This window comes from Echeneis naucrates, chromosome 1, assembly GCF_900963305.1.
Source record: "Echeneis naucrates chromosome 1, fEcheNa1.1, whole genome shotgun sequence".
Classification (NCBI taxonomy): domain Eukaryota; kingdom Metazoa; phylum Chordata; class Actinopteri; order Carangiformes; family Echeneidae; genus Echeneis; species Echeneis naucrates.
This window is the reverse complement of record NC_042511.1, coordinates 8,506,872-8,534,819: the sequence shown is the minus strand read 5'-3', so window position 1 is coordinate 8,534,819 and position 27,948 is coordinate 8,506,872. Positions and strand designations below refer to the sequence as shown.

At 43.5% G+C, this 27,948-nt stretch overlaps 1 protein-coding gene and 1 non-coding gene across 3 annotated transcripts; both read left to right on the top strand.

The window, feature by feature from the left end:
• htt (huntingtin) lies at positions 1–27,948 on the top strand. 2 transcript variants are annotated; one of them, XM_029497742.1, is made up of 66 exons: positions 1–98; positions 2,098–2,181; positions 2,802–2,922; positions 3,143–3,202; positions 3,355–3,434; positions 3,648–3,786; positions 4,185–4,326; positions 4,516–4,694; positions 4,779–4,983; positions 6,087–6,164; positions 6,266–6,669; positions 8,683–8,809; positions 8,912–9,027; positions 9,124–9,235; positions 9,346–9,483; positions 9,580–9,738; positions 9,822–9,919; positions 9,998–10,137; positions 10,206–10,269; positions 10,392–10,492; positions 10,676–10,822; positions 11,112–11,232; positions 11,329–11,474; positions 11,578–11,759; positions 11,894–12,117; positions 12,239–12,365; positions 12,469–12,593; positions 12,680–12,790; positions 12,930–13,007; positions 13,863–14,086; positions 14,187–14,265; positions 14,358–14,519; positions 14,613–14,668; positions 14,783–14,931; positions 15,061–15,197; positions 15,304–15,420; positions 15,530–15,652; positions 15,826–16,085; positions 16,182–16,324; positions 16,422–16,650; positions 16,765–16,906; positions 17,500–17,679; positions 17,883–18,059; positions 18,244–18,320; positions 18,526–18,661; positions 18,739–18,861; positions 19,108–19,315; positions 19,463–19,608; positions 19,707–19,884; positions 19,976–20,077; positions 20,255–20,439; positions 20,518–20,644; positions 20,793–20,896; positions 21,380–21,534; positions 21,650–21,789; positions 21,878–21,960; positions 22,066–22,196; positions 22,288–22,420; positions 22,951–23,106; positions 23,217–23,407; positions 23,696–23,810; positions 23,897–24,110; positions 25,660–25,879; positions 26,069–26,231; positions 26,900–27,060; positions 27,735–27,948. In XM_029497742.1, the coding sequence occupies exons 1-66, from the start codon at positions 1–3 to the stop codon at positions 27,946–27,948; spliced, it is 9,546 nt and encodes a 3,181-aa protein (XP_029353602.1). The 2 variants fall into 2 exon arrangements, with proteins under 2 accessions (XP_029353602.1, XP_029353592.1); XM_029497732.1 differs by having other exon boundaries at positions 21,875–21,960.
• Positions 13,073–13,200, top strand: LOC115050346 (small Cajal body-specific RNA 14). The gene has a single exon (XR_003841199.1).

Below are 27,948 nucleotides of genomic sequence, written 5' to 3'. Positions count from 1 at the left end.
ATGGCCACCATGGAGAAACTGATGAAGGCCTTTGAGTCTCTGAAGTCATTCCAGCAGCAACAGGGACCACCGACCGCCGAGGAGCTTGTCCAGAGGCAGTAAGTAGATTTTAGTCCCACGCTGACTGAACAGGAGCTGGCCTGGACAGGTAGCTCGGCTCGCTAGCTAGCGTTAGCGCCTCTCAGGTAAGCCAGCTGTAACAGTTAGCATCAAGCTAGTTTAGGCTAACATGCAAGGCAGCACCAAGAGTCTAAACTGTGATATAAACGTGTCTTCCTTTGCAGACCAGTCGCTTGCCAGCCATTTTCAGCTATGCTTAACGAGGCGTAATTCCTTCATATTAACGTTTTCTGGGTGTTAGCTCGGCAGGTTGGTGGGTCAGACTAGCTGAACGATAGCCGACATAAAGGACGTTTGCCAGTTGATGCCCACGCACCTGCAAAAAAGGTCAGGGACCAGTTAAATGGGTCCGTGTCTGTTACAGAAGTCATCTCAGCTGAGGCTTTCTGCGTGAGAAACAACGCCGGCAATATGAGCGAAACATATTTACTTAACTACACCAAACATCTCGTGTTTTAACCACTTTTGCCGATGACGGAGTGCGTTCATTTCCCAGTAATGCGCCGGGACTGACGTAATTGATCCAGATCCGATCCATTGAGAAAGTGGTATTATATGCTTTTTGCATGCTCCTGCTCAACACACCAATGTTTTTCATTCGAGGAGCACATGCCAGACACCTTAAGCAGTGACTGCATCACGTCCTTAAATGTGTTATTCTCCGTCGTCAATCTTGTTCGGAGGATCTTTGTGCCATCCACATGAACTGACATGATGGTCCACAGCACTGAAGTGGTTTGCGTGTTTGAACGGCACTCACAGGCCTTTCAGGCTCATTAGCCAGTCCAGAGGTCCTTTTAAAAATATTCATATCTTCTAAACCCACTGATTTTTTTTTTCCTGTCTTTTTTTTGAATAGTATAACCACTTAGTTTGTCAGGGACAATTTTCTCTAGCATCTGAAATACATAGATCTACCTTGCAATATTGTATAACATTGTGTTCAAACCATTTTCCATCTAATAGCTCAGAACCATTAGCCGGAATGCTGCTATATCTCTTCTTTCAGTGTGTTTACATTTTGAGTAAGAACTCAGCTTAGTGGGAAGCCAGGTCTTTCCTATCACACATTGAGCTTCTGCTGTCAGTGTGGCAGGTGTGGTGCCAAAGCTGCAGCAGCCTGGCTCTTAGAAGATTATCATTCCTTCTCCTGTTTGAGAGTTCTGCATGTTGTGATCAAGTCAGCCAAAATTTAATTTGGCAGGTGCTGTGTCATTATCACATGTGACCTGTGCAGTGGCAAACTTTGCTCATCTCTAACCTGGTGTCACCAAATTCTATTGTTGTATTTGCACAACAGTATCTGGATGGTTTTTACAAGGAGCTCACTTTTCTTGATCACTAATGTAACCACTGATAACACTGATTACAACCTATTTGCACACACTGAAACAAATTCTGCTCTGAATCTATAGCCAGCATTAATCCTCCTACCCTGTATCATTTGCAGTAGTATGTATCCATGGACATGGCCTCAAACACATCTACTGTTAGATGATGCAGTGATACCATAACTATAAATGTTGGTGCTTAGTTTCTTTCTGAGAAAACCTGCAAAATGAGTGACAGGGTTTACGCTGCTGCTACCATTTCACTTTGATGTTTACTTAATGGTTAAGTGCAGTGGGGAATAAATTTTGAAGCATTTTTAATAGACTTTTGTTAATGTAATCAAGAACACTGTTAGATTTATCATAATCTTAAACGTTCAGTGTGATTGTTGTTATGTCCTCATGGATCTCTTTGAAGTGAGCAGTGGGCTGCAGCATTTTATTGGGTGACTCTGATTTATCATCTCTTCTGTTCTTTTATTTGTGCTGTTTGACTATTAGCAAGAGATTTAATTAAGATTTCTGGCTTTTGACTTTCAGAGAGGCTCTGACTCAGAAATGTAATATTTTTTTACAATCTTTCCTTTTTTCTGCCTCTTGCTCTCAGTTCCTTCTCCTCATGATCTCCCCATTTCTTCTTTCACAGAAAAAAGGAGCAGGCTGCAACAAAAAAGGACAGGGTGACCCACTGTCTGACAATTTGTGAAAATATTGTGGCTCAGTCTCTGAGGTTGGTTTTGTCCTTTTAACAAAAGTATTTTTTCCTCTCACTTTTGTAATAAGAACTAGTCTAGACCAAATTCATCTATGATTTTCCTCTAAAATCCCATCCCATCATTCATTCATTCTTTGCACGAGGATACGCTCTGTACAGGTCACCAGTCCATCGCAGGACCAACACATAGAAACACACAGGGACGAACAAACACTCACACTCAGACCTATGGGCAATTTAGAGGCACCAATTCACCTAAACATGCATGTCTTTGGACGGTGGGAGGAAACCAGAGTACCTGAGAACATGCAAGCTCTGCACAGAAAGGCCCCAGGCTTGGGAACTGGACCCAGGACCCTCCTATTGTGAGACAACAGCACTAGCCGCTGTGCTACCCCATCGCATCATATAAATTCCAAACTATCTAGCAACTAAGTATTTAAATTGATCTCTTCTTAACTGATGTGTGTTTGTGCAGTAAGCCTTGTGTCTGTGTGAGAGAGGGAAAGATGTTTGACTGAAATGCAGCTGAATGGAAATGACTTTTGTGATGCCAAATAATGTATAATGTAAGTGCCATTATTTTTCTGTGTAAGGATGTTCCCTTGACTTTCCCTCTACGCCTTTGTGAACAGAACCTCTCCAGAGTTTCAGAAATTGCTGGGCATTGCCATGGAGATGTTCCTGCTCTGCAGTGATGACAGCGAATCAGATGTCCGAATGGTAGCCGATGAGTGCCTGAACAAAATCATCAAAGTAAGCAGGAAGCTATAAACTTTTAGCCAGCCTCAAATAATTCTCCCGAGTTCAGGGCCCACTGTAGACATGGTACACTAATAGAATATTATGCATGATGTGATGTTTTTAATTCAAATTGAGTAAGTGTAATTATCGAAATTAGCTAGTGGTTATTGTTGCTAGTTTTAATTGCTGAATCATTCCTATTGTTCATAATGGCAGTTTATTTTTTTATCAGGCACTGATGGAATCAAACTTGCCTCGACTGCAGCTGGAGCTGTACAAAGAAATAAAAAAGGTTATATCAAAGTTTGTATTTGCAAGCCCCTTATTAAAGCAGTGGCATTACGCTTTGCTTCTGGTTATTCTGGTTTGGTTTCATGTGTAGTTTAAACCAGGTAATTCCTGTTGGATATTGGATGAAATTTAATGAGCGTTGTGCCTCTGTAGAATGGTGCCTCTCGGAGTCTGAGGGCAGCTTTGTGGAGGTTTGCTGAGCTTGCCCACCTCATCAGACCACAGAAATGCAGGTATAAGCACAAATGCCTGTTAATGTCTTTAATTCATTCACATGGCAACCATGATTCAGTAACAGTATGCCACAGTCTAGAGCCCAGTCTTGGGACTGCCACCTTACTGAAGCTAACTATATTTTCATTTATTAACTTATTTTGTGTGTTTTGTAAAGCAGAAAAAGTCTTTTACTTATGTTTGTTTTTGTTTACCTCTTTCTCTCTCTCCAGACCCTATCTGGTCAACTTGTTGCCATGCCTCACCAGAATCACCAAGCGGCAGGAAGAGACAGTGCAGGAGACTCTGGCTGCAGCAATGCCCAAGATTATGGCAGCTTTGGGACACTTTGCCAACGATGGCGAGATCAAGGTATCTGAATCGAAAATTAATTTGGCCTCAGATGATTGTTGTTTCCTGTCTGCTCCAGCTTGTCAGAAAATTTGTTTAGCTGAAAGTAATTTTATACTACTTGATGTAAAATTCTATTCCTGAGGTTGCACAGTAGAGCCCAAATAACATTTGACCTATTTTGGCCCTGTAGAAACATTTAGCTTTGAAAGACAGGGTTAGGGTTAGTCGTTTCTTCAAAACTCCCCCCCAAAAAAAAAACAAAAAACAAAAAAAAAAACGAAACACAGGATGCAATGCACCAATTCCATTCGTGCCTGACAAGACAGAGGAAAGTGGAGACCACTTGTGCCTCGACATATGAACATCTGCTGATCCTACAAGCACGTTTTAATTTTAGTCTAACAATGTATTTGCAGGTACTGCTGAAGTCTTTTGTGGCCAATCTGAAGTCCAGCTCCCCAACCATCAGACGGACAGCTGCAAGTTCAGCAGTCAGTGTGTGCCAACACTCGAGACGCACTAGCTATTTCTACACCTGGCTCCTTAATGTGCTGCTGGGTAGGTCATACCTCCTAGTTCTGTAACTTTTTAAGTTGACACTAATCTTACTTCAGCTGACTTTTTTTTTTTTTTTTTTTTTTTTTTTTTTTAAACTAGTGGAATATCAGACTGTTTTTTAGTTACTCAGAGTACCCCGAGAGAGATTTCAAAACAAAGGCTCACCCTGAACTTTTTTCCGTTTGCCAGGGCTTTTGGTTCCAGTGGACGAGGAGCATCCCAGCCACCTAATTCTGGGGGTGCTGTTAACTCTCCGTTACCTGATGCCTCTGCTGCAGCAGCAAGTTAACACAACCAGCCTGAAAGGAAGCTTTGGAGTCATGAGGAAAGAGGCCGATGTTCAGCCAACGGCTGAGCAGCTGCTACAGGTAAGGAGAAGAAAGTCATGATCTGTATGATTATCTGTCCAAAAAGTGAAATGACACTTAAAAGAACTTTCTGTGTGTTTCAAGGTGTATGAGCTTACGTTACACTACACACAGCATTGGGATCACAATGTGGTCACCGCTGCTCTGGAGCTCCTGCAGCAGGTGTTCAGAACTCCACCACCAGAGCTCCTGCACATGCTCATCACCGCTGGTAGCATTCCACATGCCGCTGTGTTTCGCCAGGACACAGAAAGCCGTGCACGCTCTGGCAGCATCCTTGAGCTCATTGGTAAGCTTAAGACTGTGTTCATAAATCTTATCCCTCCTAAACAACTTAACATGCATGGAAGTAGTCTGCTGGAAACAGGGACATAAGTCCATTTGGGCCAGGTTGAGTTTAATTCGTTAGCCAAAACTGACTTTCACATTTAGTCAACCAAACTGTGTTGGCGCTCCACAATTTCTGCTTTGGTCTGTGTTTGTGGCCTTTTTCTTTGCTTGCTGACTAGTTCCCTGTAATGGTTTCTGTTTCCTACGAGTCCTTTTGAGCTTTTGCTGCTTTCTCTTCCTCACCTCCTGTTTCTACTTCCTGTTTTCCTGCCATTTACAGCTGGGGGAGGGTCTTCCTGCAGTCTGCTCCTTCTCAGGAAACAGAGAGGTGACTAGTCTATTTATCCCTACTGCCCACCTCCACCTTTTTACTGAAGTTCCAGTCAGGGCTTTGGAGAATTACCTTTGACTGGGTCCCTTCGCGTTTCTCTAAATTCTTGATAATTAACGTTTGAGTTTTAATGTATATGTATGTCCACAAATTTCCATTGGTAATCAGGCAGTTGTTAAAAAATTCAGTTAGTTGGGTAAGTTCACCACACCCAGTTTTATCTTCTCAAAATGATAGTCAGTGTTGCTTGACCTGGAAGTGCATGAGGTACTCCTTTTGCAGCTGCTGCAGCAGAGTCAGATCTACATGCTGCTGGTTTAGAGGAGCAGCTGGGAGCAGCACAGGAGCTGGGTGATGTGCTGCCGTAGATAGGGACAGAAGAAAGACATTTTCAGCCACTTCAAAATATGGTCACAGGAAAAAAAAAAAAGCTAAAATCAATTTACGTGTATGCTATGTTTTGAACTGTCCTTTAAAACAAAATTTTGAACTGTTAAATTACTGTGTTATGACACAAGTGCCACTATGCTCAGCACTGCAAACTAACATAGCAGTTAAATAGTTCATATAGTGGAGTTTCAAAGGAAAAGGCCTTTTGACCTTAAGATAAAGCTTTGAAAATAGACTAAATGTGCCCAGAAGGTAATATACTGACTGTAGAGGAGAACTTCACTTAACTATTACTGGTCTTAATGTTGAGATATTTTATGGACATTAAACATTGTTTCCAGGCAAAATACTTTCTGGAGAGGAGGATGGGCTAGAGGATGATCCTGAGAAGACAGAGGTGACTACTGGGGCCTTCACAGGTAAGATTTATCTCACATAATACATAGTACCTGGCAATTGCATATCACCAACAATACATTGTTACTGAAAAAAATGAATTTTTGTATTTCCTTCCTCCTAGCATCAGTTGTTGGTGCAGACAGCTCCTCTGCATCACAGGTGGACATTATCACTGAGCAGCCACGCTCCTCCCAGCATACCCTGCAGCCTGGAGACTCTGTGGACCTGAGTGCCTCTTCAGAACAGGGTGGTGGTGGCGGCGGTACATCAGCATCAGACACTCCAGAGTCGCCCAATGACAATGAGGAGGAAATGCTGAGCCGAAGCTCCAGTGGTGGGGCAAACATTACCCCAGAGACAGCGGACTACACCACACCAGAAAATGCCACACCGGAGGGAGGGCCCTTAGGACAGGGTGGGACTCTGCTAGGCACTAATGATTGCTCACTCCCACCCAGCGACTCGTCCCAAACCACCACAGAGGGCCCAGACTCAGCTGTCACTCCCTCAGACGTAGCAGAACTGGTCAGTGTGACTGTATGGGAAGACAAGTGAGATATGATTAGTTTCAGGAACTGTGCTGTGAAGACACAGCACTTGATTTTGTGTGCGTGTAATACAGAGTACTTTGCTTTTCGCTTGATATTGAAAGACCTAAACACACGTAATGCTATTATCACCACTGTGTCTGAGACAGTGCAATGACCATGTACCTGGTTTATGAATGATGCTTCATAGAATTAGGATTTGTAGAATGGACCAGAAAAAAAGTCTACTTCTGCTTGATACAGTTCTGAGCAAACAGAGACTAAAAATTAAGCTCTCTTTCAGTTTTAATGCAATTACAATTTTTATTTAATTACCTTTTTAAAATTGGAAAACAGTAATTGCAGCTTTTACAAAAGGGTGTATTTAAGTCTGTCCTCGATTTAACCCCCCACCCCCCCTTTATAAGATATCACAGTGTTTAGGCAGTCAAGTATCTTTCTGTGCAGGATTTAGTTCAAATTCTGAAATATTTTTAGGCTGTTGTCAGCAAGCTGCACGTGTATGATCCACTTACAGAATTTGACTGATGTTCAGGTAACGAGGGCCGTCCCAAAAGCCTTGGGGTGCTGTTGTGTTTGCAGTTAGCCAGTGTTTCTAAGTATAAAATAGAAATGCGAGCACACATGTTGGACAGTCCCCAACCTCGTTATAGCCTTAATCAACAGACCTGCTTCAACGCAAAATCTTTTTGAAAATATAGATTTTTGTATTTTTTGGATAAAACATGACGTCAACTGTACAGTACTGTACACACCATAAATTGTCACATCTACTCCTCAGCGCATTGAACAGACCATAGATGGAGCCCACTGATTATTTAGAAGCTGGTCACGTGAACCTGCAACCCTCTGGAGGCATTGTGTTGTGGGATTGTCCATTCTAACAATTCTACCTCTATGATCTTGACCCCACCCCTTTCACCCTTATGCTTTTCCCCATTCGCCGCAGTCGCGCACTCCATTGCCGCGGGTGATTGAGCCATCCCCACCCTCGCCAACTTCCACCGAGGGTCCCGATGCCACAGACAGTGACTCTTCCATCTACACTGCCTCTTCTTCGTCTTCTTCTTTCTCTTTCTCCTCCTCTTCTTCCTTCTATGCTACCTCCTCCTCTAGCACTAGTGACAAGGTCAGCCAATTGGATACTGTAAAATCGAGTGGGAGGGGCTTGCTTGTCTGGAGAGTTTTGGCTTTCGTCATTCTTTCTACTTTTGCTCGTTTGTTAGTCTCACCCCATGCACAGAATCTCTTCCTGCTTATGGCCTTTTCCTCCTCTGTGCCATCACTGACACGACATTATGCCCCTTATTTTTCCTGTTTCCAGTAATTGCCCTCCAAAAAAGTAGATGCCTTTTGAAAGGCCTTTGTTAAAACAAGCAACCCTGACTACCCATGTTTCCTGCTTGCCATCAAGCTTAAAACTATAAGCACGACGGCCATCTATCCTTTAATTGTTTTCCCTTTACCCCTTTGTGATGCTTTGACAGGCTTTTGTTCCAGTGGAAGGCAAACCTGGAGTAAAAAAAAAACATTTCTAAATAGATGCCTCTTCGCAGGAAAAAATCTTTTCTCCAAACTAGTTCTCTGTAAAAGGTCATTCAGAGGACACAAAAATAGCATACTTCTAGTCGTGTATCTGAAAATAAAAGTAATAATAAGACATGCCTAATCTAGGGAAATGAATATCAGAGTGGAATAGTTTGGATCAAAAGCTTGCTCCCCCTCTGGTGGATTGTGGCAAACACAATTGAAGCCTGTGCTTTTTTTTTTCCCTGTATGCAGTTGATTTGCTGTAAATTGTGTAAGACCCAAGCATGGATCAGTAGAGTGTTAACAGAGCAACAGTTTTAGTCATTTGCTGTGTTGTGTCTAACTCAGTGAGTCTAAACTCTAGGTGTCTGTTGCATGCGGTTGCATTTACATTTAATTTGTGGAATAGCAAAGCTGAGTTTAGTTTCCCTCTGGGGATTGTTTTCTGTCTGTGCATAAGGTACTGGACGGCAGTGAGAGTCAGTACTCTGGGATGCAGATTGGAACACTACAGGATGAAGAAGATGAAGGAGCAGCACCGTCCTCCCAAGAAGAACCACCAGAACCATTCCTACAGTCAGCACTGGGTGCGTTTCCTTACAAAGTCACACACAAACACATTCAAAAAGGCAGGCTGTACTCGTAAGAGAAACCTGGATCATCGTTAAGGACTCTTTGTCTGTGTGCAGCTCTGAGCAAGCCTCATCTGTTTGAAGGCAGAGGTCACAACCGGCAGGGTTCAGACAGCAGTGTTGACCGCTTCATACCAAAGGATGAACCTGCGGAACCTGAACCTGACAACAAGGTAAAGGCACAGCTCTACAAGTAAACTGCAAGTGTTTCAGTGGCAGGGGAGCAAGACAAAAAAAATTAATCTGTGTCTCCTCTGTCTGCGTGTCAGCCATCACGGATTAAAGGTCCTATTGGCCATTATACAGACGAGGGGGTGGAGCCACTGGTGCACTGTGTACGGCTCCTTGCTGCTTCCTTCCTTCTGACAGGACAGAAAAATGGTGAGTTGTGCTGTGTATTTTTCATATTCAGATTTAAGAAAAGTTTGGGTTAATTCGAATTTGAATAAATCTTAATCCCTCTCCATTAAAATCTCTCTCTGTTTCTTAAGGTCTGATCCATGACAAAGAGGTGCGAGTGAGTGTGAAGGCCCTGGCGGTCAGCTGTGTTGGGGCAGCAGCAGCACTACACCCTGAAGCCTTCTTTAACTCCCTCTATCTGGAGCCGCTGGACGGCGTTCCAGCTGAAGGTACGGAATGCCATTATGTATTTAGACAGACTTAAAACAGGAATGTGCTTAAGGTAATCAGTATTTCTGACTTCTGTAATGTGTCCCCCCTTGCAGAGCAGCAGTATATCAGTGATGTGCTGTGTCTCATTGACCATGGGGACCCACAGATTAGAGGGGCCACAGCCATCCTCTGTGGAGTCATCATGCAGGCCGCTCTCACCAAAACTCGTTACAACATACATACCTGGCTGGCCAGTGTGCAGAGTGCAACAGGTTTGTGTAATTCTAATTTGAGTATTTGCGCAGTGCTGAGATGCTGAATGCCTGGAATCATCCGACCTATTTCTCCTGTCCAGGTAACCCTCTGTCCCTGGTGGACTTGGTGCCTTTGCTCCGGAAAGCTCTTAAAGACGAATCCTCTGTTACCTGTAAGATGGCTTGCTCTGCAGTAAGGGTAAGGCACTTTTGTAAAGGTGTATTGATCCTCATGTTTGTGTTTGAGTCTTACCTATGACTTTGTAATTTGTTGCAGCACTGCATCATGACAGTGTGCAGCAGTACCCTGAGTGAGCTGGGCTTGCAGTTAGTGATAGACCTTCTCGCTCTGAGGGACTTACCCTATTGGCTCGTTCGAACGGAGCTCCTGGAGACCCTGGCTGAGATGGACTTCCGGTATGATCAATTTTATATTTTAGTTCTTCAAACAATTTAAATGTTTTAATTTTCAATCACCATTTTAGATTACTACATTTTCTGGAGAGGAAAACTGAGGCTTTGCACAAAGGAGATCATCACTACACTGGGGTAAGCTATCTTCCATGTGCTCTCTTTTCGGCAAAATGTAAGTCTTCATGCACAAATGCACAACATGCTCTCAGGGTGTATTATCTTCAGCTTTATTTGCCTATTCTGTGATCCTCATGTAGCGGCTGCAGCTGCAGCAAAGGGTCCTGAATGATGTAGTCATTCGTCTGTTGGGAGATGATGACCCAAGAGTACGACATGTGGCTGCTTCTGCTGTCAGCAGGTACACCATATCCATAGTCTGTGTTGAACATATTGTGTATGATTTACAATTTATTGCAAACAGGCATATTTTTATCAATGTTAGTATAATTCCAATCAGTACAACTTTATTCAACTCAAAGCATTCTTGCTTTTTTGCTGATTCTTGACTAATTCTTTGTGTCTGTGTCCATCTTTTCATCAGACTGGTTCCCAAGTTGTTCTATGATTGTGACCAGGGGCAGGTGGACCCAGTGGTGGCTATTGCTCGGGACCAGAGTTCCGTTTACCTGCAGCTGCTTATGCATGAGACACAACCCCCTTCACAGTTCACTGTTACCACTATCACAAGGTACACACACAAAAACCAGTGTCAATGACAGTGTCATATTGTCAGTATTGATCTTGATCACCCACAGCCTACAGTGTGTTTTATTGTTCAGACTCTCAGCGCTGTAGTGTTGGTCTTTCTTTCAGTCGTGAATAACAAAAAGTGAGCCTTTTATATAAAAAAGGCTCACTTTTTGTTTTATATATATATATATATATATATATATATATATATGCGCACACACAACTTCAGTTACACAGCTCATACATGTATATATCAATACCACACAATCTGAACCCTTCTCTTGTAGGACATATAGAGGCTACAACCTATCCAACACTGTGTCTGATGTCACGTTGGAGAACAATTTGTCCAGAGTTGTTAGTGCTGTCTCCCATGCATTTACCTCGTCTACCTCCAGAGCCCTAACTGTAAGTTTCAACACATATTTGGAGTGTCACCTTTTTGAGATCTTTTACTCTTCTACTTTCATAACATGTTTGAATAAAATCTGTGTTTCTCGGCAGTTTGGCTGCTGTGAGGCCCTGTGCCTCCTAGCTTCAAATTTCCCTGTATGCACTTGGAGCACAGGCTGGCACTGTGGCTATATTAGCTCCAGTAGCAGCTTTTCTTCCCGCTCTAGCTTGAACCGCAGCAGGGGCAGGGCCCTCAGGTTAGTGTTCCCTCTCCCCATGAACGTTTACATTTAATGCCATTTTTGTTTCATCATATGCCACACAGCAATACTTTATCCTCACTTTCCTTTCCTTCCCCAGTCTGTCGCAGCCCAGCAGTGCTTCAAGCTCCTTTACAACCTCATCTGCTCCAGACACTGAGCGTAGGACTCTGACAGTCGGGATGGCCAACATGGTCCTTTCCTTACTGTCCTCTGCTTGGTTTCCATTAGATCTTTCTGCACATCAGGATGCACTTTTGCTTTCTGGCAATCTGCTTGCCGGTGGGTCTTATGTATACAAATTTAAACAATGCTCACATAGCTTCCAATTGTACTGTATTTCCAAACACACTAACGCAGCTCAACGTAGCTGTTGCTAACCTGTTGCTGGTTAACCTGTCTTATCATGTTTGCAGCTGTGGCTCCTAAATGCATGCGCAACCCATGGATTGGAGAAGAGGAAGGCAGTAGTGGGAACCCTGGTGCCAGTGGAGGTTCAAATAAGATGGAGGAGCCTTGGGCGGCGCTGTCAGAGCGCTCCCTGGTGGCCATGGTGGAACAGCTCTTCTCCCACTTACTCAAGATCCTCAACATCTGTGCCCATGTTCTGGACGACACACCCCCAGGACCAGCAGTAAAAGTAAGTCTGAGAGTGAGTTCACATAATTAAACCAGTTCTTTCTAGCCACATATTCAACTCAAGATGCATCTACGGGAAAGCTGTTGTATCGAGTTCAGTTAGTGTGCCTTGTTCATTTTAGGCCACTCTCCCATCCCTGAGCAACACCCCCTCCCTCAGTCCCATCCGCAGGAAAGGCAAAGACAAGGAAGCCGCTGAGCCCAGTGCTGCTCCAATGAGCCCAAAGAAAAGCAACGAAGTCAACACAGGTACATGTGCGACCTTACCACTCCGCAGGCACGTGTTGATGTTTAAGGGCGTAGTTTTTTGTTTTATCATACTGTCCTCTTATTTTCATGTTTCACTACACAGGCAGGCCAGCAGATAGCACAGGGTCAGCAGCCTTAAACAAATCCACAACCCTTGGCAGCTTCTACCACTTGCCACCCTACCTCAAGCTCTATGATGTCCTCAAGGCAACACAAGCCAACTACAAGGTTAGACCATCCACCTGTTTTTAAAACACTTCCCCATGTGGCAGGAAAGGACTTTTCAGTCTAAAAGGTACTGGTTTGTGTCCTAGGTCACATTGGACCTCCACAGTAGCCAGGAGAAGTTTGGAGGTTTCTTACGTGCAACTTTAGATGTTCTGTCTCAGCTGCTGGAGCTAGCTACACTACATGACATCGGCAAGGTAAAGATAGGATCAGCTCTATTGGATGTCATCCGTGTTAAGTGTAAATGGGAACTATGTGGTATTTGGTTTAAGAAAAAAAAACACTGTACTATTTAATGAAATCATTTGAATACAATTTATTTATTTCTTTTGTCAGTGTGTGGAGGAAATTTTGGGCTACCTCAAGTCCTGCTTCTCACGAGAACCAACCATGGCTACAGTTTGTGTACAACAGGTTAGAAATGCATGTTTTTGGGTCATGTACTTTTTTTTTCTTGGGGGGGTGGGGGGGTTATGTGTGTGGAAGTCTTTGTTTCCAGCACTGAGCAGTGTGCTGCAACTGGCATGACTCCACACAGAGTGAGGCTGGTTCCTGCCGACAGGGCCTTTACAGGCATTGGTTTCCCTGTGCGATGGTTCCACACATTCATATTTAGATTCAAATGCCACTAGAGTAGATGGGTGTCATCTTGCCTGTTGTATTATTAATTACTTAATATTCAATATATTCATCATATAATTCTCAGTTTAACAGTGAATATCATATGAAATAAATATTCATTTTTTTCTTTTTAAATAAATATATTAAACATATTAGGCCCTTTGTTGTTAATCCTTGGGCAGAAATGGTGGTCCTTAGTAAACACTAATGGTTTTAAAACCAAACACACCGACTTATAAAATATCTTGAAAGTAATTATTTTATTTCAAGAAAAGGACTTGAGTTACTAAACAAATATTTACTGTTTGAAGTACTGTTTGAACACATTTGTTCAGATACTTCAAATCCTATTTAAAATTAGTTGAAGTCAGGTATCTTCCTGAGACCCAGGGGAAAAAATTTTTTTCATTTTGACTTTTTGGGGATAAATTAAGTATGGGGGTGGTAAAGAACACATTTCAAAGAAAAGCAACTTAACTTAAACAAGCACTGCATGTTTTAATGTTTTATCTCTGCGTCAGGTGTGTCTGGAAGTATTAGAGGAATCAAGCAAAACTAATATCCGCTGCAGAGGGCAAAAATGAATTGCCATGTTACAGGGGGGTGTGGTGTGTGTTCTCTGGTAATGTGAGACTTCCCTTTCTTCAGCTGTTGAAAACCCTTTTTGGCACCAACCTGGCGTCCCAGTACGAGGGTGTCCTGAGTGGGCCCAGCCGTTCCCAGGGCAAAGCTCTGCGTCTAGGTTCATCCAGCCTGCGCCCAGGCCTCTACCACTATTGCTTCATGGCACCCTATACACACTTTACCCAAGCTCTTGCTGATGCCAGTCTCCGCAACATGGTGCAGGCTGAACAGGAGCAGGACACCTCTGGGTGAGCTGTTACACACAAGCAGACTTCTGTCATTTGTGTGCAGGTGATAAGTTTGCATGAAATATGTGGGACATTACTCACACTCTAACTCCACTTTTAGATGGTTTGATGTAATGCAGAAAGCCTCCAATCAGCTGAGATCCAACATTGCAAATGCAACACGGCACAGAGGAGACAAGGTACACTTGCATGATCCTACTACTTTCTCAACTTTAAGTTTTTCATGTGATAAGCTAAAAACATGTCCTGCATCAACACTCCCCCCCCCCAGAATGCCATCCACAACCACATTCGACTATTTGAGCCATTAGTGATCAAAGCATTGAAGCAGTACACAACCAGCACCTCTGTAGCCCTGCAGAGACAAGTCCTGGACCTGCTAGCCCAGCTTGTGCAGCTCCGAGTCAACTATTGCCTTCTGGACTCTGATCAGGTTGAACAGATCAAACACAGATTTGTACTTTGCATGAATTCAGGTTCACCTTGTGGAACTTTGCTTAACTGAGAAACTTTTTTTTTGTCTCAGGTCTTCATAGGCTTTGTCTTGAAGCAATTTGAGTACATTGAAGTTGGGCAGTTCAGGTAGGTTGTTGCCACTGAACCCCTTCAAACCTCAATATTGGTTAGTTGTATGAGTTGAGTTGATTTCAGCCCCCCTGTGAACTGATATAATGCTGAATTATACTTTTAATACAGAGACTCGGAGGCCATCATTCCAAACATTTTTTTCTTCCTGGTCCTGTTGTCATATGAGCGCTACCACTCCAAGCAAATTATCAGCATTCCCAAGATCATCCAGCTGTGTGATGGTATTATGGCAAGTGGCAGGAAAGCTGTCACGCATGGTGAGAGGAATGGAAATAATATGCACAGCTCACAATTTTTCTTTTGGAAATGCTAAGAATGAGCTGTTTTATGTTTTTTTTCTGTGTAGATGATCTGTTAATCGCTGATGTACTTACATTCCTCTGCAGCCATCCCAGCCTTGCAGCCAATAGTTCATGACCTGTTTGTCTTGAGGGGCTCAAACAAAGCAGATGCAGGTAAAGAGCTGGATACGCAGAAAGAAGTGGTGGTCTCCATGTTGCTCAGGCTCATACAGTACCATCAGGTATGCAAATACATAGACACACAGCAGGCTGTTGTAATAGTATCCCAACCCCCCCAGTCTCTTTCATGTGTTTTTTTTTTTTTTTTTTCCCCCCCATGTTTTATAGGTGCTGGAGATGTTCATCCTTGTACTGCAGCAGTGTCACAAAGAGAATGAGGACAAGTGGAAGAGACTGTCAAGGCAGATTGCTGATGTCATACTTCCCATGATTGCCAGGCAACAGGTAGTAAAATACATGCATGTTATTAAAGCACATGCTGATAGATAATGTGTACATTTGTTTACAATGACTTGTTCTGCTAATGGGAACATGTCTGTTTGTCCACACACAGATGCATCTTGACTCTCCGGAGGCACTGGGCGTGTTGAACACACTGTTTGAGACTGTTGCACCCTCTTCTCTTAGGCCTGTAGACATGCTGCTTAAAAGTATGTTCACCATCCCAGCCACCATGGTGAGACTGTCCTCTGCTACTTTAACCTGCACAAAGACATGTGCTGACTTTCTTTTTTCCTATTGTCTTTCTTTTTTATTTTAACGCATTATTTTATTTATTTGTTTATTTTTGTTAAGTGATTGATTGGTAGATTTCTAAAATGCCTGACTTGAAACTCCTTGCTCCTCCAGGCATCAGTAGCTACCGTCCAGCTGTGGGTGTCCGGTATCCTTGCAGTGCTCAGGGTACTTGTCTCCCAGTCCACTGAGGACATTGTCCTCTCACGGGTCCATGAGCTCTCACTGACTCCACATCTCCTTTCCTGCCACACAATTCGTTGCCTCCATCAGTTGAGCCCCTCCCTAAATGACCCACCTGCTGGTGATGCATTCTGTAACCTGGAATCTAATAGTGAGGCACAAAAAGCTTTACCAGAGGAAACATTTGCAAGGTTAGTGATTTGACTTGGTTTCTCTACCACTTTGCCACTCATTTATGACTCTGACTTGAAATGTCCCTTTCCACCTTCCCACCCCCCTTCATGTAGGTTCCTCCTCCAGCTGGTAGGTGTGTTGTTGGATGACATTTCCTCCAGAGAGGTTAAAGTGGACATTACAGAGCAACAACACACCTTCTATTGCCAGCAGCTGGGCACACTGCTCATGTGCCTCATACATGTCTTCAAAAGTGGTGAGCAATTGTCTTTTTATCAAGTATGGCTGCTGCTGCTTGATGTAGTTAATTGTCTAATACTATGGAAATTGTTTACCTCTTCCATCTCCCTCAGGAATGTTTCGCAGGATTACGGGTGCAGCCAGTCGGCTCCTGAAAGGCGAAAGTGGCAGTGGACAAAGTGGCACTGAGGCCAGCCTTTTCTACACCTTAGAGGGTCTAAACAGCATGGTACAGTGCCTCATCACCACCCACCCCTCCCTGGTGCTCCTTTGGTGTCAGATTCTCCTCATCATCAACTACACCAACTACTCCTGGTGGGCTGAGGTGCACCAGACACCAAGGTTAGACCTCAGTGTGTATTGTGTAAAAGTGTGTTTAAAAAAATAATAATAATAAAAATGCCCCATTGTATCCTCAGTTCAGTCATCCTAGTTGTGTCCTCTTCTTTTCATCAGGGGACACAGCCTCTCATGTACAAAGCTGCTGAGCCCTCACTCATCAGGGGAAGTTGAAGAGGGCAAGCCTGAGTTCCGGTTAGCAATGGTCAACAGAGAGATTGTGCACAGGGGAGCCCTTATCCTCTTCTGTGACTATGTGGTGAGCATGCCCACCAAAATTAGTTTTTTACTTTTATGAGGGTTACATTGCTAATGAAAGCTAATTATCTGTGATGACATTGCTTGCAATGGTGAATAAGTCTCACCAAAAGGGGCAAACTTGACCAGAATGTTCCTGTAAAAGTATTATTACCTGTGTGTTAGGCACATGGGTAGGAGATTGTGTTTTTAAAATTTCAGGGCTGATGCGCTGCCTTCTACTCAGTGTAGCCACAGTGTTGGGCCGAACAGCTGACAGACCTATCTACGTTTGTGTGTTCATAACAGCATCCAGGTGTTGTTTGCATCAGTGTTGATTTCAACATCAGGTGATTTGATTTGGGTCTAAATGCAGACTGCAGCAATGGCAAACAGAAGCCCGATGTTAGCTGCTTTTTGATGAGGTTGTTAAGGACCCATCATTTCAATCTAGCGGCACTGTTGACATTTACTCACACTTGTTGATTCTGCTACTGCTGAAAACTGCAGGATCATGCAGTGCCTTTGTGCAAAAAGGTGTGCAACAGTTGTTCCAAGACAAATGTTAATTTGGGTTTTTTTTGTTGTTGTTGCTGTTTTTGCTGACATTTTCAGTGTCAAAACCTCCACGACTCAGAGCACCTCACTTGGCTGATTGTCAACCATGTACGTGATCTCATCAGTCTTTCCCATGAGCCTCCAGTGCAGGACTTTATCAGCGCTGTACACCGCAACTCAGCTGCCAGCGGCCTCTTCATCCAGGCCATCCAGTCCCGCTGTGACAACCTCACCACTGTGAGATAACACCCCTTTTGTCAATTGCCTGCATGGTTATTTTGACCATCCTACTATAATCTCATGTCTATTCTATCAATTTAGTGTTCACCAAGCTCTGAAACTCTGGCAATATTTTTTTTTCCCCCTACTTACTACTCACCTTCACTGCCTCTCGTCTTCACTTTCCAGCTGCTGACTTTCTCATTGTCCTCCTCATGCAGCCTACTATGTTGAAGAAGACGCTGCAGTGTTTGGAGGGCATCCACTTGAGTCAGTCTGGATCCCTGCTGATGCTGTATGTGGACAAGCTGCTTAGTACACCTTTCAGGGTTCTGGCTCGCATGGTGGACACACTGGCGTGTCGCAGGGTGGAGATGCTGCTGGCTGAGACACTACAGGTACAGCTTACTCTCTGTTTGACGTTTGTCCCACAGGCATTAATTTGTAAGTTGAAGATATATTTGTCATACAGGTGGGAGACTCTCTAATATAATTAGATCATCAATCTTAGATGCAAACCCTAACCCTTTACTCAGGAAAAATGCACTTTTATTTGATTGTATTTATCCTTCCACCTTTCAGAACAGCATAGCCCAGCTGCCTGTGGAGGAACTGGACAGGATCCAGGAATATCTCCAAAGCAGTGGGTTGGCTCAGAGGTAATCCTCTTCTATCTATGTGTTCTATTACATTGTGTACATCTACACATTTTGGAGAATTGCGGTGTAGCTTGTTGCTTCTGTCTTGCATGTGACTTGTTCCATTTGAGGATTGGTTGTTACTACAATGAATTATTTGGATTTCCCAAATGAATCTTCTATTAAAATTTCTTTTTTTTTTTTTTTTTCTCTTCTTCTCTCACAGGCATCAGAGGTTCTACTCCCTGCTGGACAGGTTCAGAGCCACTGTTGCTGACACCAGAAGCCCCACCCCTCCTGTGACATCACACCCCTTAGATGGGGATCCACCACCTGCTCCTGAATTGGTCATTGCAGATAAGGTGAGTACAGTATATATGCAGAGGGGGGAAAAGGACCCCCATTATGGGATCAAGCAAACTGTTTTTATTGTTTCTAGGAGTGGTATGTGGCGCTGGTGAAGTCTCAGTGCTGTCTTCGTGGAGATGTTTCCCTGTTGGAGACAACAGAACTGCTCACCAAACTACCTCCTGCTGATCTCTTCAGTATCATGAGCTGCAAGGTAACTTTAGATATAAATCAGCCCATCAGTATTCAACCAATTGTCATTGGCTATTTGTATTTTTTTGACCCAGAGCACCCACAGTTATAATTGCGCAGTTGTTTGATTTATCTGTTGCCTATTAGCTCTTGATTAATAATGTTGTGCAGCGCTCAGAGACACTCAGTCTATTCCAGCGTCATTAACATTTGTCTTTAATTCTTTGTATCTTAATATTACCATATTTGCTCCTTCACTTTTCCTCAGGATTTCAACCTGAGCCTGCTGTGTCCATGCCTGAGTATGGGGGTGCAGCGGTTGGCACGGAGTCAGGGGTCGCTCTTGTTGGAGACAGCCTTGCAGGTGACCCTGGAGCAACTGGCAGAGATCACTAGCTCACTTCCTGCCCCACATCATTCCTTCTTGCCGCTTGCCCAACCCCAAGCCTACTGGAGCCGTGTCGCTAACATATATGGTGAGTGTGGGAGGGTAGGACTGCATGTTTAAGAAAAATGATGGATAAAAAGTAGTCAATCTAACTTAGTTAGCAGAGAAATACTGTTGTTCCCAAGTCCAACAAATTTTTGGCATCTTGTTAGAGCTTTCATCATCTCTGTTTCAGATGAGCCAGGTTTCTATCCCAGGGTTTTGTCACTGTGCAGAGCTCTGTCTCAGTATCTTCTGAGTCTGGGCCAGCTGCCATCCTCACTTCATATTCCCACTGATAAGGAGCACCTTATTACCACTTTCACCTGCACTGCCACTGAGGTAAAACACTGTGCAATAAACTGTACCATATCAGTAATTTTCACCCACTGACTTTGCGTTCTCTACTCTATTCTTCTCAATCTGTTGGATTCTCACAGGTGGTGGTATGGCGTCTGCTCCAGAATCAGTTGCCTCTGAGTGTGGACCTGCAGTGGGCTCTGTCCTGCCTGTGTCTGGCCCTGCAACAGCAGTGCATCTGGAACAAGCTGTCCACTTCAGAGTACAGCACACATACCTGCTCCCTCATAAACTGCCTACACCTCATCATTGTTGCTGGTAACAAGGACTGCAGCAAATGTTCACGTAATCATGATTGTTTAGTCTTATTAAACACAATGATCAAACATTTTTTTTGTTGACGTCCTAGTGGCTGTGAGTCCTGGTGACCAGCTGTTGCATCCAGAGAAGAGAAAGACAAAAGCAGAGAGGGACGCCGAAGGAGACCAAGTGGACTCGGAGAGTACAGGATGTAAGCATTTACTTAGAGCTGCAAGATTTTAGAATGAATTTCTAGTCATGCAGTGATTTGTGCTAGTTGATGCTTAGTACACAGATTTCTTCGATTTTTTTTTTTTTTTGTGTTAAGTTGCTCTGAAGTGACGTTTTGAGAGATGAGTGTATATATATCACACTTCTTCTGTTTCAGACATGTGTGAGTGGAGAGCATGTGAGATCATGGCAGAGCTAGTGGAAGGTTTGCAAAGCATTCTTGCCCTTGGTCACCACAGAAACAGTGTATTCCCTGCTTTTCTCACACCAACGTTACGCAACATTGTCATCAGTCTGTCCCGACTTCCTCTGGTCAACAGCTACACCCGAGTACCTCCACTGGTCAGTATGAGACAGAAACTGTAGTTTGGATGTAAGAATACATTGGTGAATTTGTTTGAATGTTCCATGTGTTTGTAGGTTTGGAAACTGGGCTGGTCCCCTCAGCCAGGAGGAGAGTTTGGCACAACATTACCTGAGATCCCTGTGGACTTTCTTCAGGAAAAGGACGTCTTCAGAGAGTTTCTGTATCGCATAAACACACTGGGTACAAAAAAGTTTTTTGTTTTTATTTTTTCATTTTTATTTACTCATTCACATATGCATTTTCTAAACACACTTTTCTTTGTCAGATTTTGATCTTAATGTGACATTGCAATATTCTCCTCTGCATGGACTATGGTTGCCATGTTTAGGCTGGAGTAGCAGGACTCAGTTTGAGGAGACCTGGGCCACTCTGCTTGGGGTGCTGGTCACCCAACCCATCACTATGGACCAGGAGGAGGAGACACAGCAGGAGGTACATGAAAAAAATATATTATCCTTCATCCCAGCTGCTGTTTATTAAGATCAATGCTGGAACTAGTCTCCTAATGTTGGGCTCCAGTTCTTGAATTGCTTTCACAATCCTCAGTTTTGTGGAGCCAAATGGCCATTGAAGGGAAGATTGTAGTCAGGCATGCAAGTGTCAGTTTGCTCTGCATTTGTCCATTCAGAAGGACAAAGCAGTTTGTATGCGCTCTCAGTATTGTGTGATCACTAGCATTAACTTAAAAGGGACATTGTAGAAAATGGTTGGTTAGTTTTGGTTGCAGGTTAACAAGCCATGCAAACCAATAAAGTTTGACATGGGCAGGAACCTAACACCATCTGAATTAATGAGCTCACAAATAAAACTCCAGTGGTTCATAAAATTTGGAACTTGTTCTCGATCGTCATTCCCACATATCTCTCTTAGCAATCACATTTTTAATTCAAATTTTCTTTTCTGTCTTGTCTTTAGGAGGACTTGGAGCGCACCCAGTTAAATGTGTTAGCAGTGCAGGCCATCACCAGCCTGGTGCTGAGTGCCATGACCTTGCCTGCTGCAGGCAATCCTGCAGTCAGCTGTCTGGAACAGCAGCCCCGCAACAAGAGCCTCAAAGCCTTGGAAACACGGTAGCTATGCAGCTGTTATCTTGTCACTGTGTCACAGCCAAACATAAGCCTGTGGCAATATGTTGATTTTTTTTTTTTTTTTTTTCTCCAATTGTTACTTATTTTTTGTGCACAGGTTTGGAAGGAAACTTGCAGTGATCAGGGGTGAGGTGGAAAGAGAGATCCAGGCTCTTGTGTCAAAGAGAGACAATGTTCATACACACCACCCTTACCATGCCTGGGACCCTGTGCCCTCATTATCAGCAGCCTCTGCTGGTAAGAAATGGCCTGCATTCAAATACTGCTTTACTTTACTTGCATATGTTTAAGTGGACAAATTCTTTGTTTAACTTTGTTTTAGCAGGTACGCTGATCAGCCATGAGAAGCTGCTGCTTCAGATCAACACAGAACGGGAGATCGGCAACATGGATTACAAACTGGGACAGGTAAGAGAAGCAGGAAAAGAAGCTTAAAGAATATGTTTCAGTACAATGTTTGTCAACAGAAATGGCTAACATTAAATATGTACTGCACTTGACATCTCCCTCCAGGTCTCCATCCACTCTGTGTGGCTGGGTAACAACATCACTCCTTTGAGGGAGGAAGAATGGGGTGAAGATGAAGAAGATGAGATGGACACTCCAGCACCCACTTCCCCACCAATATCGCCTATAAACTCAAGGTCAGATGACTGATGCACACTTTTATCCAGAATTCTAGTCTGCATTGCATGTGCCATAAGTGTAACCCCCAACTTTGTGCCCTGCTTCCAGAAAGCACCGTGCAGGTGTGGACATTCATTCATGTTCTCAGTTTCTGCTGGAGCTTTACAGCCAGTGGCTCATCCCTGGCTCCCCAGGTAACAGGAAGACTCCAACCATCCTCATAAGTGAAGTGGTGCGATCGGTGAGTTACTACACACACACTCAGTATCTTACTTATCCATGCAAAGGTCCGTTTTACAGTAGACCATCTACTCGGTGAAATAGTTTTAAAATTGCAAATGGAAAGATTAATATTTTCTAGACAATGAAGTCCAGACACTTTGAAATGTATACCTACTGACTCATGGTCATTGGCTGCTGTGAAAATAATCATACTCTAAACCTCAAACTGTAAAATTTGAGAAATGGCATCATCCCATAATCAAACGGAGAGGTGGTTGACCTGCTCTTATAGGACGTCTCAATCTTATTTTGACATGCGATCTCCTTTTCAGATGAACTGTTTCCATAAAATGTGCTCTAATTAGAAATAGAAAAGTTATGGATGAAAAGTTTAGTCTCTGACTGTGAGACAGTTATAACCCTCTAACCACAGCTAGAGCTGCCAGTCCCTATATATTTTTAAATAGCTTTATTTTTGAATTTATTGGTTCCCCAATATGAACATACAGTTGATTCCTCTTTCTTCTCATTCCTTTTCATTCTCTGTAGCTGCTGGCGGTGTCGGACCTATTCACAGAGAGAAACCAGTTTGACATGATGTTTTCCACACTGATGGAGTTGCAGAAGCTCCATCCACCTGAGGATGAGATCCTCAATCAGTACCTGGTGCCTGCCATCTGCAAGGCTGCTGCTGTGTTGGGCATGGTGAGCAAGGCAGTGTTTGGGTTTGGACATGATACAATGATAGGATTTGTTTTCAATGTTAAACTGCATGCTGATGCTGACAATTAAAGCACCTGATTACATACTTCCAGGACAAGGCAATTGCTGAGCCTGTGTGTCGCCTGTTGGAGACAACTCTGCGCAGCACTCATTTGCCAAGCCGCATGGGGGCGCTGCATGGTGTGCTTTATGTATTAGAGTGTGACCTGTTGGACGACACGGCCAAACAGCTCATCCCCACCGTCTCCGATTATCTCCTGTCCAACCTCAAGGCCATAGCTCAGTGAGTGTCACTTGCATCTCACAAACAAATGCAGACACTGACCTCATTTCGTTATCTAATAAGTTAGATTGATGATGAAAGAGCCTGAGGGAGCTGATATGTTAAATGTCAGCAGTCCATGTAGATCCTGCAGGGAGGCTTCAAACACTAAGTGGATCAATTATCTTGCTTAATGGGATGAAGGAAATAAGAGTGCAGTGCAACTTATTCCCTCTAGGTGCTGCCCATCACATAAAAAAAAATGTATTTTTTTCCTCCCACTCTGCATGTCCTCTGTCTGTCCTGCAGCTGTGTGAACCTACATAACCAGCAGCATGTGTTAGTGATGTGTGCAGTGTCATTCTACATGATGGAGAACTACCCACTGGATGTTGGTGCTGAGTTCATGGCTGGAATTATACAGGTGAAGTAAATGAACCAATATTAGCCAACATGTTGAAAGAAGAAATGTATTCTGAAAACCGAAGGTCTGCCTAAAATGTCCTCCAGCTGTGTGGCGTAATGGTGTCTGCCAGTGAAGACTCCACTCCTTCTGTCATCTACCACTGTGTCCTACGTGGTTTGGAACGCCTCCTGTTGTCAGAGCAGTTATCGCGGGTGGATGGAGAAGCGCTGGTTAAACTCAGTGTGGACCGAGTCAACATGCCGTCACCACACAGAGCCATGGCTGCGCTTGGCCTGATGCTCACCTGCATGTACACTGGTAAGCATTGTGCCAAAATGACTGAACCTTCACGCTGGCTACAATCAGATCTGAAAACCCGAGTTGACAGTAGTAAGACCAGTGCTCTCGTTGCTTTCTGCTGCACACTCACATTGGCATAGAGCTAGCTAGTTAACTCTCCTGCATTTTGAAGGAGACTATTCTGAGGCGGATGCACTGCTGATAGTTAAGCCTGCATGACTGCCAGCTCAACATTTAATTACTCCACACTGAGACTGTCTGATTTCTTCCCTTCCTCACATCCTTGATCCTTTCTACCCTATCAGCATGCAAAACATAGCAGTCCCTCTAGATCCTGAGAGATAATTTTAACTTTTACAATAGGATAAAAGCTTGTAAAACACCTTGTGAACAGCTGAAATATAATGTGTGTTAGAAGCCAAAGTACGATATTATCTACTGTTAAGCACAAAAGGCAAATTTTCTACCCTCCTATTCCGCTCGTCTTGGACTTGGTTTTATCTCTCACACTCATAATTCATAGCATGAATGAAACAAATGGAAGGTTTAAGATGATTAATCCCTTCTACCAAATCAATGTAATGCTATCTTTCTGTCTTTGTTCCCCTTGTACATGCTGGGATTATATACTGAGAGTGTGTACAGGAGCTGAAGCCAACAAGTGAATGTCAGAATAGCAAAAATTATATTTAACCTCTTTAATGTGAGTAATTTTCTTTTGTATATGAAGAAAAACTGAGTACATTTTTTTTTTTTTTATAGACCGAAAATCAAAATACTGGTCAAATTGAATTTTATGTTATTGCAGCTCTACTGCATATTGTACTGCGTCTCTAAACACAGAGATTAGTTTTATGTGTAATACAAGGTTACTAATGAGCATGAAATTGTATCTTAAATTCTTGATTTGTTTTCATGTGTGCTATACTTTTGGCTTGTCTGCTCTTTACACCCTCTGCCAACAATGCCAATGTACATCATGGTCAACAAAGGTGACTAACATTGATTCTGTCTTTATAGCATGACAGGCGGTTCAGAGTTCTGACCATTTTCCTACACCTCTCATGCTACAAAGCCTGCTTGCTTCCTACATATGTTATGTAACTGTATATCTCTGATCTACCCTACCTCTAACCCCATAAGTCGGCCCACACTAACTCTTAACATGTTCTTCGTATCTTCACGGTATAAATGACATTAGTTTGTTGAGAAAAGCTAACCAGCAAATTCTTTCAGTATTTAAACAGAGTGCAAATGCTCATTGATTCTTACTTTCTGCATACCAAATCTGTTTATGCGCTGTACGAACTGAAGCACATTCAGGTCACAGGAGTGCTGAATCTAGCTTGCAGTATCCTCAGGGAACATGGCATTGCAGCTGCAATACCACCAGTCATGTATAGAATACCAACTTATTGTCATTTGACTGAATGTGGCTCCCTAAAAAATCAAGTTTCACTTTGAGGTCGACTAAATTCTGATTGATGTGATATTGGTATTCTTACTTCACGTCTAACCTGTCCCCCACTGGTTCAACCGGTCCCAACCCCCCCTCTCGTCCTCTCAGCGGTGCTTGCGTCGGGTTCAGACACAACAGGGGTTAGAGGTCAGGTTGACTCTGGCTCTGCCGTAGCGGAGGCGGTGGGCGTCACGGCGGGTCATGTTGGTTTCTCCTCAGGCAAGGAGAAAGCCAGCCCTGCCAGTCGCCCCGCCCACTCTGACCCACAGGCCCCAGACAGCGAGTCCATCATTGTTGCCATGGAGAGGGTCTCGGTGCTCTTTGACAGGTACACACTCGTACTCCATTGTACATACATTTCAGGCATTGGTAACAAACACAGCAAACCATACATGTGCTGTGCTTCCTGTAATTGTTTGTAATGGGTTTGTAGAATAAGTGCCTAGACTCATAATGAAGCAACTTCACATGTTCATTTCCCATCATCATTTGCTCCTCTCGGGTTTCCTGTTGGCAGGATCAGGAAGGGTTTACCCAGCGAAGCTCGGGTGGTTTCCAGGATTCTGCCCCAGTTTCTGGATGATTTCTTCCCCCCACAGGACGTCATGAACAAGGTCATCGGAGAGTTCCTGTCCAATCAGCAACCCTACCCACAATTCATGGCCACTGTTGTCTACAAGGTCAGCATCAGGACAAATGAAGGAGGATCTAACAAGCAATTTTTTACCTTCAAAATGTTTTGTACATTTGGCTAAGAAGTTGCCGATTTATTTATTTATTTTTTGATGGTAAAATCTTAATGTGACCACAGACATTCCTGCCTAGCTCAACAGCACCACCCCCTTCCTCACTACTGGTCTGGTCTGTTTCTCAAAAGGACCGTTACAGAGTAAACAAATGTTTCAAGTCCAGTGTCAGTAAAGTTACTTTTGTTTTAGCTGCACAAACCAGTTCTCGTGTTGTTCAGTCACATGGTAGGTTGCCAAGATGACATCAAACCTGAGCTTGGACTTGGAATTCTTTTGTTATTGGATTGCTGGACAACAAATGGAACATAATGTCAGACGCACAATGCTTTCTACAAACTAAGTCTGTTTTAAGCATGCACTGAAAATGTTACTCTGCATGATCCAAAGCTATTCAGCAGAAGTGTAACTTTTTTTTTTCCCAACCAGACCTTCTCAAGGAAGGAGAGAACTCCTCAGTTCTAAGGTGTACAGTGTATCTGGTGTTATTCCAACATTCACGTTTCTAGTTATTAGAGCACAGTATATCTGGCTGTAGGTAATATTCTCCAGCTGCTTGCCTTGGTCTAAGCACCCTATCTCCACTGTGCCTTCATCCCCAGGTTTTCCAGACACTCCATGCCACAGGCCAGTCATCTATGGTGCGGGATTGGGTGCTGCTGTCCTTGTCAAACTTCACGCAGAGGACACCAGTGGCGATGGCCATGTGGAGTCTCTCCTGTTTCTTTGTCTCTGCTTCCACTTCCCAGTGGATCTCAGCCTTGTATCCTTATACAACATACAGTAGATCTCATGGTCAAAGATATTGATGGGTTGGTTTATTTAGACGCAGAGATGGAAATAACGGCATTACTTTTTTTCAGTAACTAGTAATGGCATAAATGATGATTGGCTGTGGTAGAGTAAAATTTCATGATGAGACAGAGGTCAAGGTGGGCGTAGTCAGAGGCACGATGAACAACAAAACAAGTGAGTCAGTCAACGAGAAGCAGGAATGGTGAACCCAAATAATCCAAAAGTAGCCTTCTCTAAATGGAAGTATAGCCATTACTTTCCCCTCCAAGAAATAAAAGGAACAAATGGAATCATGAAAAGCACATTATGCCAGACAAAAGTGCCTCCCCATGTCAGGGTCAAGTAAATCAAACTTAAACATGTTAGAACTGAACCTGCACATGTATTCTGAGTTCCGTTAAAGAGGGGTGGAGGTGGGCTCAGAATTCCAGCACATTTGAACATTTAAATCGTTACTGCAATCGTTACTGTCCACAGTACCTACTTACTTTTATCATTTGTAACTTAGTAACTAATTGAGTTACTTTTTAGGAGAAGTAATTAACTAAATACTTTTTTAAAGTAACTTCCCAACCCTGTTTAGAAGTGTGTGTGTGTGTGTGTGTGTGGTCTGTTGTCCTTGACCTCCCTTCTCTTAACCAGACTGCCGCATGTGATCAGCCGAATGGGCTCCAGCGAAGTGGTAGATGTCAACCTGTTCTGCCTGGTGGCCATGGATTTTTACCGGCACCAGATTGACGAGGAGCTGGACCGGAGGGCTTTCCAGTCCGTCTTTGAGACCGTGGCCTCACCAGGCACTCCTTATTACCAGCTGCTAGCCTGTCTGCAGTCCATCCATCAGGACACATCACTCTGA

Bases quoted from the DNA above. Each gene is read 5' to 3' on its own strand.
- htt (XM_029497732.1), top strand. From the start codon at position 1: ATGGCCACCATGGAGAAACTGATGAAGGCCTTTGAGTCTCTGAAGTCA. The intron at 6,165-6,265 runs GTAAGATTTATC...CCTTCCTCCTAG, and splicing joins GACTACTGGGGCCTTCACAG to CATCAGTTGTTGGTGCAGAC. The intron at 22,421-22,950 runs GTGAGTTACTAC...CATTCTCTGTAG, and splicing joins TAAGTGAAGTGGTGCGATCG to CTGCTGGCGGTGTCGGACCT.